The sequence below is a fragment of the Myotis nattereri genome (assembly GCF_964212035.1).
Source record: "Myotis nattereri genome assembly, chromosome: 10".
In the NCBI taxonomy this organism is placed as follows: Eukaryota; Metazoa; Chordata; class Mammalia; order Chiroptera; family Vespertilionidae; genus Myotis; species Myotis nattereri.
In genome coordinates this window covers 53,429,094-53,442,342 of record NC_138085.1, presented here as the reverse complement: position 1 = coordinate 53,442,342, position 13,249 = coordinate 53,429,094, and the positions used below count along the sequence as shown (strand labels likewise).

Genomic DNA, 13,249 nt, shown 5'->3' with positions numbered 1-13,249 from the left:
AGGACTGGGGTGCGGGTGGGCGTTGCCCAGCGCGGGAAGCGCTAGTTCAATGGGTAGCCTCTTCCCGGGGTCAGCCGCGAGTCGGTAATCGCTTCTGCAGGTCCCTTCCTTTTCTAGAAGTTTATTACTGCTCTTCTGGGGCTGTGAGCGCCTACCCTCCGAGGAAAGTTAAACCCAGAAACGTGGGAGAAAGGATAGGTTCCTATAAGACACATACAAGGAAAAAATACCGGGAACGTGGCCCTGACTAAATAGTCAGGTATTGCATGTTTTTTTTTTTTTTTTTTTTTTTTTATATATTTTATTGATTTTTTACAGAGAGGAAGGGAGAGAGATAGAGAGTTAGAAACATCGATGAGAGAGAAACATCGATCAGCTGCCTCCTGCACATCTCCCACTGGGGATGTGCCCGCAACCCAGGTACATGCCCTTGACCGGAATCGAACCTGGGACCCTTCAGTCCGCAGGCCGACGCTCTATCCGCTGAGCCAAACCGGTTTCGGCTGCATGTTTTAATTCTTGAAGCACACCGGTTGAAAATCGCTGGGCTGTTGTGCTGGAGGTGGTGAAAAGGGAAAGGACTTGAGGGGCAATTATGATGGATTAGCTATGCGGTGGCCGGGTGGTGGTGGTGGTGGGGAGTGGAGGTGGGTTTAGGAGAGGGATTCATGCCTTGCATAACTGATGGGTGGCAGTTCAATCCCAAAGAGATTTCTAGGTAGACAATGTGCTGGATGCACTGCCAATTTTACCTCTTTTCATTCTTCTTTTGTAGCTACCACGGAGATCCTACCCTTGGTTAATGTTTTCCTACTTTTGGGACATAATTTACATTGCTTAGGTACAATCAGATTCCAATTATTCTTTCCTTGCTTACTCTGTAGTCACTGTGATTGGATTTGGATATTTAGTCTTCAAAGTCTTCGAATATTTAAGGACAATCACTCGGGATATGCCTTATCTTCCAAAGGGTGATCTTGCTATTGATTGCTTTCTACTTTCATTCTTAGAGGAAAAGCTAATAAAGTGAGTCCCACCAACCTTACATGCCAAAATAAATTTTAATGAATTGAGTGTTCTTAATAAAAAATTAGGTTGAATGTGAAAGCTGTTAACATTTATACAGTAGCTAAATGAGCCAAGACATAAACAAAGCTAATTCACAAATGGGGAAATAAAAGAATAAACATGAAAAAAAGTTCCAAGTAAGCCTCTCTCCCTTGTCTGTTTTCTAAGCACTCAGTAATCTATAAGAATAAAAGCATAATATGCTAATTAGACCAGACAGCTGAATGACCTTCCACACGTCCTTCTGGATGAAGCTGTGGTGGTGGGGGCTGAGGCAGAGGTGGTTAGGGGTGATCAGGCAGGCAGGCGAGTGGTTAGGAGCAGTGGTCCCAGATTGCGGGAGGGTGCAGGCTGGGCTGAGGAACCCCCTCACCTCCCCTGAGTGCACGGATTCCGTGTACTGGCCTCTAGTGTAGTATGTTTGCTTTTGTTATTGACCTGAATTTAGATGGCCATGAATAGTAAGTAGCCTGTTGGTTCATAACCAGAGATCAAATAATTAGATGAAACAATAATTAGTAGGGAAACATGGCTCAGTAGTTTTTAGAAGTGGTTAAACTGAAAAGTTTTATTATTTTTTTAAATATATTTTTTATTGATTTCAGAGAGGCAGGGAGAGGGAGAGGGAGAGAGACAGAAAAATCAATGATGAGGGAATCATTGATTGGATACCTCCTGCATGCTCGAGCGCACAATGCGAGCATTTGCCCTTGACCGGATCGAGCCCAGGACCCTTTAGTCCACAGGCCAACGCTCTATCCACTGAGCCATGCAAGCGAGGGCAAGCTGGGAAGTGTTATCATGTGCTGTCCAAGGCCAACCTGGGTGAAATTGTGAAGTCAGTTCTTGCCGTTTCCACCAAGGCCTATGCAGTGAGGACCCAGATAGATACTTTGTTGTGTCTTCTGAAGGGGCTTCCTTTTCCAGGCCTTTAGTTTGCACCCCAGAAATAACCTAAATCTATTCTCACTGGAGTTAGACGTCCCTTGGATTACCTATGTTTATTTGGGATTTGAGGCTTAATCTAATTTCATAAATGAAACCCTAACGTGACATTTCAGGCCTCATACAAGGGTTCAGTGAAGTTTCTAAGGATAGCAGAAGCCACCCCACCAGAGGCAGGCAAACTGCTTCTGAAAAAGCTGGGTCCAGGCTGCCGCGGCTAACTATTCGCAGATGAATAATAACAAAAGTTAACTTGCAGAAAGGGTAAAGAGGAATTATAATTAAAAAATTGAGAAGTCTTCAAAGGTTAGGGATGGGCCCCCAACTCTCTCCCTGATGGTTCACAAACTCAGGGAGTTTCCCTGGTGAAACCTGAAACCGTCCCCTACACAGAGGACAAGCAGAAACCGCAGGGGCAGGCCGCTCCATGTTGGCAGGTGACAGGTTTAATAAGCAAGGGGACTTGTTAGGCGGCTTGTCTTGGGAGGCTGCAGGACAAGACCTCCATCCAGATAGTTTATAGTATGTTATAAAGGCCATAACACGGTTCAGTGGCCTTTACTGTCCAGATGGTCTCAACACATTACTCTGTCAAGGTTGCTTCCCTCAGGTGCAGCCTTTAACATCAGAACTCTCATGTTCTCTGATCTTCCCTCCGCGCAGGTGTTGAAAGGCTGCGTCCAGGGACCGCTTTCAGGAACTTGCAGGGAGGGGCGCACGGAGATGGCCCCGCCCACCCCCGGAAGGCCCCGCCCACCCCCGGAAGGCGCCGGCACCGGGCTTCCAGAGGCGGTCCTATAGGCGCTCTCATCCACCTCCAGATGCCAGGCGCTTCCTCGCCCACGGTCGCTCCCGCTGGCCACGACAGCGGCATGGCGGGCGCTGAGTTGCGGGCAGCGCTCGAGCAGAGGCTCGACGCCCTCGCCATCCGCGCGGAGGTCGTGGAGCACCCGGAGGTGAGACGCCCCCGCCGGGACAGCCGGGACGGGGCGGGTGGGCGCTGCTGTAGCGTCTTCCGGGCAAGGCCGCAGAAACGAACATCTTGGGCATTCCCCGGGTTCTCGTACGGAAAGGACCCAACAGCACCCAAGGCCCCTGGATTTGGGATTATGGTGTTCTGTGGGAAAACTTGTTTTCCTCTTGCTTTCTCACATTTCATATTGAGAACTAGCGCAACATACCGAGAACTGGTGCATTGTAAACTGCGAGATGCTGCTCAGTTTGTCCACTTTATGTGTCAAGTCACCCAGCAGGAAACTGTCTCTGCAGTAGCTACGACGTATCAGGCATCACGCACCCCGGCTGGACACCAGGGTTAGAGAGTCTGGTATTTTTCACATGATTTAGTGTATATGAAGATTTGCAAATATTTCACAGAACCAATTGTAACTTGAGAGCTGCGAGTCCATAACGTTTTTACCCAAAGCTTCCGTGACAGCTACTGGTAGTACCTAAGTATGGCAATCTCCAAAGGGAGAAGTCCATTAAAAGTCTTCTCAACTTTACAAATTTAACGCCAAAACTATCATTTTCTCTGATCCTCCCCTCCCATAGAGCCCACACACGCTCCTTGACCTGTGCATATTGCCAGCTTTCTGCTGTTCTCTGTTAGTCCAGGGTCTCACTCCCTGCCTTCACCCTCTCACCCTCACCCTCACCCTGGTTACATACCTGTAGATTGGAGGTTGTCACCTGATCTAGATGTAATGGGATGCTAAGGAATCTGGGCTGTTACAAACTTTCAATTTAAAGAAAAAAAAAAAAGGCAAAAAGTATTTTAAGAATGTGAGGGCTTGGTCAGTCAGCACACTGGAATAGAGAACTGACCTAAGATAAATTACTCGAGGTCCCAATACGAGGAATTGAGCGGGTAAAGGCTTGCATTTCATAATGGGTGAAATCCAGAGCACTGAGTGCTTCCTAACCTTGCTGTGTTTTTTCCCCCTAATGTTGCTGTTTTCGCCCAGCAAGCAAAACACATTGTAACTGTGTGTGTGTATACAGTGTGTGTATACATGCATATTATTTTTAAATTTCTCATGTGACATTCTACAGGTGTTTACAGTTGAAGAAATGATGCCTCATGTCCAACATTTGAAAGGAGCACACAGTAAGAACTTATTTCTTAAAGACAAAAAGAAAAAAGGATATTGGCTGGTGACAGTTCTTCATGATCGACAAGTTAATTTAAATGACCTTGCCAAGCAGTTAGGTGTCGGGAGTGGAAATCTGCGGTTCGCTGATGAAACGGCCATGCTAGAAAAGCTAAAAGTTGGCTCAGGCTGTGCCACACCGTTGGCACTATTCTGTGATGATGGAGATGTGAAATTTGTTCTGGACTCTGCTTTTTTGGAAGGTGGACATGAAAAGGTGTACTTTCATCCAATGACTAATGCTGCAACCATGGGGTTGAGCCCTGAAGACTTTCTTACATTTGTGAAGAAGACAGGACATGATCCCATAATACTGAATTTTGATAAAAACAACTAATTGGGCCAATGTTTATGTTTACATCTGAAAGCTGTTTTTCTTATTTCTAATTTGTAAAGAGCATTAAAAGTAGTAAGAATGTTTAGCACCTTGATTTGGTGACTACTTAAGTCATTTTAGGAGGGGTATTTCATCTTAAAGCTGTTTTTAAAAAGATATATTGAGGTAGTGTTAGTCAGCTCAGATCCCTCTCCACTCCCCATCCTCCATTCCCCATAACTCATTACAGAAATGCCCACAAAAATTGAGAATAAATTAACATCAAAACTAAGATTAACATATCTTCGACAGGTACTTACTGTACTTGAAAAAAGCAAATGGCGAAACAGCATATATAAAATTATGCATGTGATAGTGCACATATAGGGAAAAATTAAGAGGAATATAAGTATATTGTTGATAATGGTTCTCTTTTGGGAATGAGAATTAAGGAATAAAAACTCCCTGCAAGATAATTGAAACAAGCATAGGACAAGAGCTAAAGATTCCTGTTACTGAGTATTTGTTTTTAAAAGTGGTTTTTCTTGCCCTACCTGGTTTGGCTCAGCGGATAGAGCATCAGCCTGTGGACTAAATGGCCCTTGGTTCGATTCTAGTAAAAAGCACATGGCCGGGTTGTGGGCTCTATCCCCAGCAGGGGGCGTGCAAGAGGTAGCAGGTCAATGATTCTCAACATTGATGTTTTCCTCTCTCTCCCTCTCCCTCTCTGAAATCAATAAAAATATATTTTAAAAATATAGAAGTGGTTTTTCTTCAGTGAAAAAATAAGATTATTACCTTTTTATAATAAAAGTGTATCTTTAGAAAAGTTTTATCTAGAAAAACACTCAAAATAGGGATGGAAAATGTTGTAATCATACCATTGAAATTCTAAAACTCAGCAGCAGAATATACACAGGTCATTGGAAGGATTTATTTAGTCTTTGTTCAAAGGTTAGAAATGTGAATATGAACAAGTTTCTTCTGTCTTCTGGAATATATTGTATTTTACTCATCACCTTTCAGTTATGGCATATGAAAAGTGTAAGATGCCAGGATTATATATTGTCAGTTGTCACATAGAAGGTAGTTAAAAAATAGGAAAACTGACATTTTTTTCCACTTCATTTAAATAAAACCATCAGTTGAGGGTCTGGCATAGACTAGACTACAGAAATAGTCTATAGGTCTTATCATGAGAATTCACATTTTCCTCTAAGTTTGATCACTCAAAAAATAATTCCCATTTGGTAGAGACACTGTACTTAATTTATACTAATTTGTGTTACTGAAAGGCAAAGTACAAGTAAAAACTTGGCATTTATTGATATACCAGAGGCCTGGTGCACAAATTTATGCACCGATGGGGTCCCTCGGCCTGGCCTGTACTCTCTCGCAATCTGGGACCCCTCGGGGGATGTTGGAGAGCAGGATTTGGCCTGATCCGTGTAGGCTAGGCTGAGGGACCCCACCAGTGCACAGTGCACCAGGCCTCCAGTATGTTTATAACATCTTTGGTTAATCTCTTCCTGCCCCCACACCCCCTCTGAGATTCATCAGTTTGTTCCATGTTTCCATGCCTGTGTGTTGAGCGTCTGCCCCCTGGTGGTCAGTGTGCATCATAGCTAATGGTTGTTTAGGCTTTATATATATACTAGAGGCCCAGTGCACAAAAATTTGTGCACTGGGGGGGAGGGACCCTCAGCCTGGCCTGTGCCCTCTCGCAGTCTGGGACCCCTCGGGGGATGACCACCTGCTGGCTTAGGCCCACTCCCTGGGGGATTGGGCCTCTGCTGGCAATCAGACATCCCTCTGGCAGCCCGGGAGCCCTTGGGGGTTGTCCACTTGCCAGCGGGGAGCAGGCCTAAGCTGCAGTCAGACATCCTTAACGCTGCTGAGGAGGCAGGAGAGGCTCCCACCACCACCGCTGTGCTGGCAGCCGTCAGCCTGGCTTGTGGCTGAGCAGAGCTCCCACTGTGGGAGTGCACTGACCAACAGGGGGCAGCTCCTGCATTGAGCATCTGCCCCCTGGTGGTCAGTGTGTGTCATAGTGACCAGTCATTCCCAGTCATTCTGCTGTTAGGGTCAGTTTGCATATTACCCTTTTATTATATAGGATAGAGGCCTGGTGCATGGGTGGGGGCAGGTTAGTTTGCCCTGAAGGGTGTCCCGGATCAGGGTGGGGATCCCGCTGGGGTGCCTGGCCAGCCTGAGTGAGGGGCTGATGGGTGTTTGCAGGCTGGTCACACCCCCTTCAGGGTGGGGGTCCCCACTGGGGTGCATGGCCTGCCTGGGTGAGGGGCTGATGGCTGTTTTCTGGCTGGCCACACCCCCTTTAGGGTGATAGGTCCCCACTGGGGTGCCTGGCCAGTCTGGGTGAGGGGCTGAGGGCCGTTTTCAGGCTGGCCAAGCCCCCCCAGCAATGGAAGCTCCCACCCTCTCCTTTTTTTCTTTATTCTGGGATTTATTTACCTTCTATAATTGAAACTTTGTAGCCTTGAGAGGAGCTCAGAGCCGGCCAGGGCGGGCGGGAGGGAAGCTTGGCTTCCTCCATCACCAGGGGCAACCCAAGCATCCTGCTCGTTCCAGCTCCATGGCCATGGCCTGCTGAAAGCAGGTATCTGGGGTTTATTTAGCTTCTATAATTGAAACTTTGTTGCTTTGAGTGGAGTTCAGAGCGGGGCCACGGCAAGCGGGAAGCTTGGCTTCCTCCATCATTGGGGCAACCAAGCCTCCTGCTTGCTCCAGCTCCATGGCTGCCAGCTGCCATCTTGGTTGGGTTAATTTGCATATAGTCGCTCTGATTGGCTGGCGGGCATGGCTTAAGGTGTAGCGAAGGTACAATTTGCATGTTTGTCTTTTATTAGTGTAGATAGATGATTAGAAGCTACAAGTCTATGACAGAGTTTTTATAAAATATACAACAGATTTGAGAGATGTGGAGTTAATAAGAAACACTTTTCATAAATGGTAACTTTATCCTGATTTGCCATGTTAGTTTTTACCTACTCTGTACTGTATCTCTAAGATACAGTAAGTTTTAGGTTGCTTTGCATATAAAATGAAGATTTAATGAACAGACCCAAAGACCTTAGATAAGTGGTCTAACTGCCCTTCCCCACCTCTGATAGAAACAGGTCCATCCAGAAAGAATGTCCTTGCTTAAGGATACAAGGCTGGTTGCCATCTCTAACATTCTGTCTCCAATGGCTATGAGTGAAAATGAGATACTGATTTGTACAATCCATTGTTTATTGATTTTTTTTTCTTAGAGAAAGAAACATCGATTTGTTGTTCCACTTATTTATGCATTCATTGGTTGGTTATTGTATGTGCCCTGTCCAGGGATAGAAGAGAACCTGCAGCCAACCAACTGAGCAATCCAGCCAGGGCTGAACAATCTACTAATGTATTTAAACCTACTTTGGAATTGACAACTGATACTCTTTTCTCTTTCTCCCAAAACCGCTAAAACCCATCCCAAAATGATTAGGACACAATCATCTAAATAAGGTTATGGGTCATGTGAAAATTGGTTTTCCAGGGCAAAGGGAAAGGAAAGAATACTTGGCTAACTCATATTTTACAAATTTTAAATGATTACTAACCACTTGTTATAAAAATCACCTTTGCTTTATTTTTTATATCAGTTTGATAAGCAAATGTTAAGCCAACCTAATTTTAAAAAATAAAGTTAAAACTAAAATAAAAAAGTGATGCTTTTAAAAAGGTAAACAATGGTGTCATTATAAACTGGATTTCTGTGGCTGATATTAGGTACTGCCAAACATTTTGCTATTCAACTTCAAATCCCTCAGTAGCATTACTCTGAAAGGAAATGTTACAGCTTTTATATTATTTGATTTGGTATTTAATAACATTTATAAGTACAATGGCAAACATCAAAAGAGAAACCTTAGTAGAAAAGAAAAAGACAATTTATAATCAGGTTTTGTTAAAGGGTGTTATAAGTGCAACTTCATCTATAAGCATTCCTTTTAAGGCATTTTCATTGTCCAAATATTTCAACATGTACATCAAGTTTGATATTATAAAATGGGCTCCTTTTGTATTATTCATTCAAGACTTAAAAAAAAAATACATCTCAGGACTAAGTATAGCAAAAAAAAAAAAAAAAAATCACTTTTCTCCTAAGTAACTTAAAATACAAGTCATTTAGCATACATTATTCCGCATTGTAATCCAGATTTGGTATAATATCTTTTTCACTTACTGACATAAACTGTTAAGACAGTGCAGGCTGTAGTATTTCATTTGTGAGGTGGCTGCAATTCTGTAATATGCACAGTGATTTTTAAGTAGGCTCTTACCATGCCTTGCATGAAAGGTGCTACAACAAACCTGTTTCATGAACTCTTTGGTAACCACCAGTTCAAAAACTTGGACCTAAATTTCCACGTGGCCAGGTCTGAAGCACTTTATTGGAGTTCTAGGCCGAAACTCTTACCCTGTATATTAAATTCTTCAGTGTTTTTTTGGGGTGGGGTTAGGTGGGGGGTTAGGTGTAGATTTAGAATGAAACCAGATAATTAAAAGCATGTCAGGCTCCAGTAAAAAGGCCCCAGTTAGTTTCTAGTTGGCCATACTATTTTCTTTAAGGAAAAAGAGTGACTTTCTACTAAGTTTGCTTCCAATGACACCTTTTGGAGAAAGTGAAATATTCATGTGGTTATTATCTAGTCCTTTTTTGAATTGTTATGAAAAGGGGGATGAATATAATTGAGTCTATTCCTACTTTTGCAATTTCAAGTGTTCCCTTGGTTGTTGCTTTAACTGGGCTTTCTCATGGTCAGCCTACTCAGATTCAGTACTTTATAGGCTGCCCTTAGGATTTTCTACTTGAAGGAATAATGTGCTGCTTAAGTGAGCAGTTCTCTGTTTTAGGACATCAGTATCCTGGAGAGGTCAAGCTGTGATATCATTCACCCTCATTGGGCCACCTCCTACTCATTAATTTCAATTTTCAGTAAGTGTCCTGGGATGTGTCCTAGTTGTGCAAATTAGAAGCTAGTTAATATAAACCTAAATTACCCACTTACTGTATTTTAGCTAAACCATAACTTCTATATTTATTTTCCATTTATCCACCTAAAAACGAATTTACATTTTTTACATGCAAGTGTCTCTAGACTGCCATGATGCCCATGATCAATTTGATACTTGAATCTAGGGAGTCATGATGGAGAGAGATCTTTCAAAGTCTAGAGAATAGGTTTTAAATATGTCTGTTGTGTAAAATCTATATTTTAGTAAGAATCCTTTGTATTTACATTACACAGCACCTTTCAGCCAAGAGTTTAAACGTGATTTAACTTTATAGCACTATTTGGTGGCAAAACCTAAGTTAAATAGTGGCTAAGTTAACCAAGTTTGCTAATTTCCATTTAATTTCTGATCAACTATACATTCTGTCTTTTCATTAATGGTCTTTCTGAAAGGAGACTCTGATTACAACATAACTACTGGCCTATCCCCTCCAAAAAGATAAATATATATGAGAGAGATAAAGGAGGAGGAGGGAGAAGAGGAAGAGAGAGGAAGGGAGGGAGAGAAAAACAACACATTTCTCATGACATGTAGGTTAGTGATACACAGTTCACATAAACCACACACAGGAATACGAATTATTCTAAAAAGATTTTTAGAGCTGGTAATGAGAGCCTAAGAAGTACACTGTTAAAATTAAAAAGTCATATCATATCTTCCTCATTTAAGACTTGTAAGATTATTCTGATATTTATGTTAAATAATGAATTTGCATTAACAGGAATCAATGCATTTTTTTGATTTCATAAGAAAATAAAACTGTGATATAAAATTGGAACTACAAAAAGAATTGATGTTTCCCTGGGTTAAATTAACTAAATCTACTTTTTTGTGCTTCTTTCAAATGTTTAAGGTAACAAATGCATACAAATATTTCAAAAGTAGCAATAATAGTTACCAACTTTAATGTAATATTAAAAAGGACAAAACCAGAAAAATTCTTATTAAGTGATAACCTTAATAATAAGTGAGTTCCTGGCAAAATGCAGATCATAGTAAATTATTTACATTATATTTGCCATAAGAAAACTTCTTAAGCAACAGTCAGCTCTCAAGTTAAAAAAACAAACATACATAACCCAGTACTAAAGAAGGGAAATGAGTTAAAATACAACAACTTTATCTTGGGAATGCCATTTGCTGGAAAACCACCTTACTTAAAAGCTTCAGGAAAACACTCTTTACTTAACTTGGATCCACTTGTGAGTGCTTAGTGTTGCTTATTGGGGAATATGGAAAGATGAATATCACCGTAAAGTTTTTATAACTCCTATCTCATTATGGATTTTTCAGATTTATCATATAAACTTGAATTCTTGTTCAGTGCACCAAAATAATTGGCTTAAAAAAAATACCAACACATGCAGTCTGCTAACCAAATAAGACTCTGGCATGCCAAAACAAGGTTCTCTGTATCTTAATATATACTACATTCCACAACATACTACAGCATTTGATTTAGATTATACAACTAAATATAAATCACTAAATTTTCGCTAATATTCAGCAGAAGCATTAAGCAAACATGGATAAATTCATAAACAAATGATGAAAGAAGTAGGTTGTTCTTGGAGAACTTCTTGAAACCTCAAAACACTTGGTCCTTAGCGAGAGAACATCCTTTATTCAGTAGATCTTAATAGTACAATGTATAGTAAGTCCTAAAACCTTCTAAAAATTTTGGCAGTTGACTCCAGTAGTGCTCCTTGATTCAAGGAAGGAATGAAGGTTTGTGTTTCTTGCCTGCTCTAGTCACGCAGAATTGTATAAAGTCTCCTTAAAGATTTAAAAAAATGATTTCTATAGTTGGGTGTCTTGTTACTTCAGATATAAAGGCTTCATACTGAGAAAATGAAGGACACTTTTCTCTCTGTATTTAGTTGAAAGGTAGAAAGAAGAAAGAAAATATAAGAAAAGCTTGAAGATAAGAGAGATATAAAATACAGAGCAGCCACTACAAGAACAGCATGCACCAGATATTTCTATAGGAATGAGAGTGACAGAAAGTCAGAGACAAGCTTTCCTCAAGAGGCATTTAGTTTACCCTCAATTACCAAGAACCCTGGCAAAGTTGCATTCCTACCACAAAAAAAGAAAAGACTTCACACTGAAACAGGAATTCCTAAAACATTACTCACTACTAAAATTAAATTTAAGTTGAGGAAAAAATAATTCTTAAAGGTTTGCTGCCTGTGTGACAGGCAAAAAACAATGGCAATCAAATTATCTTGCTTTACTAGTAAATAGGACAGAAGTCATGAATTAATTAAGCAAGCAATATTTACATCTGTTAATGCAATATGCACTTGTTCTTATACTTAATGCTGTTAGTTTGTATAAATGAGACTAATCTCATTTACATTTTGAGTAAGAAACTCACCACTTGGCCCACATGTCATGTAGTGGGTAATAGAATTAGGAGCTTTGTTGCTCCCTAGACCTGCTTTTTGAATTTCTGCTTTCTTGTACTTTGTCCACATCTGCAGGAAAAAAGCATTTCATGTTATTTAATCAAAAGTTAAACATAACACAATTCACGAAGATAAGAAACTTAAAGAGCTCTCATTGAATAGGGCAAGGAGAAGGACTCTAACTCTGGGAAATTCTTTAATCTGATAGACATCTCATTACTTCAAGACTGATTTTCATAGTTTAAAAGCTAGAAATAATATGCCTCCTAGTGTCAAAAAGGTTTACGTGTTATGTTTATGTACTAAATGGTCACATATAGTTGTAAAGTAAAAAGTAATCTTGCATGCAGTGGCAGAAACATCTACAATGAAATATTTGTATTACTAAGAAAACCTGGGCTTGAGGCATATTTTGTAGGCAAATAATATACCTCATTACACTGTAATAGCTAAAATTGTTTTGGTTAAAGGGGACCCAATACATAACAGTGTAAATTTACAATGTCATACAAATAATATTGGTATAATTTATAGAAACCTAGGCCAGGAATAGAAACTATGCAGTTTCGTCTAAAATTAGGGTATTGAATCTCACATAGTCTTTCAAACAATCTTTTGTGAAGCCATAGGATTTTTATGGAGATGTCTTAGAAAAAAAACATGTAGCTGCTCAATTGAGTCAGAGTTTTACTTTCACTTTAAAAAATGTATTTAATTGGGGGCATCTTTCTAAGATTTCATTTATATTAATATAGTGTTCTGAGAGACTTTCATGACTCCACAGCTTTTGATAGTTTCTGGAGGAAATCTAGTCTGTATGCTTAGACAATCATCAAGACACATGGACATGGTATGTATCTGTCTCACATGCCCAGCGGGCATCTTCTTTTTGAAAATGTGCTGTATATGTAACTATAGCCATTTGGGTTGTCAATACTTCTTTACTGTAAAAGTAATTTTTAAAAATAATAACAGTTTTTAATATAATAGCACATGATTTCTCAATGTATGAAATGTAAAATTTAATATTTTAAATTTTAAAAATGGCCAGATTTATAATATTTAAAAAGTTGAAATAGTTGAGAAATAAAACTTGACTCAATGTGGAAAAGAAATAATAATTATTACATTTGCCTGATATATGTCCTCCATCTAATCTCACCTGTATTTGCCATTAATTTTTATTACTAGGTTATGAAAAAATAAAAGAAGGCATACCAAAAACATTTAAAATGTTAGCATTGAGTATAAGACAAATGACAATAAAATAGATTGGTGTATTCACGCAG

General features: G+C 40.3%; 2 protein-coding genes across 2 annotated transcripts in view; one reads left to right on the top strand and one right to left on the bottom strand.

Annotated features, from left to right (window-relative positions):
- The first annotated feature begins 2,682 nt into the window (after nucleotides 1-2,682).
- LOC308526332 (prolyl-tRNA synthetase associated domain-containing protein 1) lies at nucleotides 2,683-5,233 on the top strand. The gene is made up of 2 exons (XM_081101477.1): nucleotides 2,683-2,969; nucleotides 4,069-5,233. Exons 1-2 carry the CDS (start codon nucleotides 2,835-2,837, stop codon nucleotides 4,501-4,503), a joined length of 570 nt encoding a protein of 189 aa, XP_080957603.1. The 5' UTR covers nucleotides 2,683-2,834; the 3' UTR covers nucleotides 4,504-5,233.
- A 3,747-nt stretch (nucleotides 5,234-8,980) lies between these two features.
- The window catches only part of CCDC88A (coiled-coil domain containing 88A), a 110,672-nt gene continuing 106,403 nt past the window's right edge, over nucleotides 8,981-13,249 (bottom strand). Inside the window, exons 32-33 of the mRNA XM_081101476.1 lie at nucleotides 11,930-12,029; nucleotides 8,981-11,419 (exon numbers count right to left, since the gene is read on the bottom strand). Coding sequence (XP_080957602.1) covers nucleotides 11,965-12,029 — 65 coding nt within the window. The 3' untranslated portion in view covers nucleotides 8,981-11,419; nucleotides 11,930-11,964. The remainder of the gene's footprint in view (nucleotides 11,420-11,929; nucleotides 12,030-13,249) is intronic.

What these genes read in the sequence shown, in the direction of transcription:
- LOC308526332 (XM_081101477.1), top strand. Translation starts at nt 2,835, where the DNA reads ATGCCAGGCGCTTCCTCGCCCACGGTCGCTCCCGCTGGCCACGACAGC. An exon ending in AGGTCGTGGAGCACCCGGAG is followed by an intron (nt 2,970 to 4,068) that starts GTGAGACGCCCC and finishes GACATTCTACAG; the next exon opens with GTGTTTACAGTTGAAGAAAT.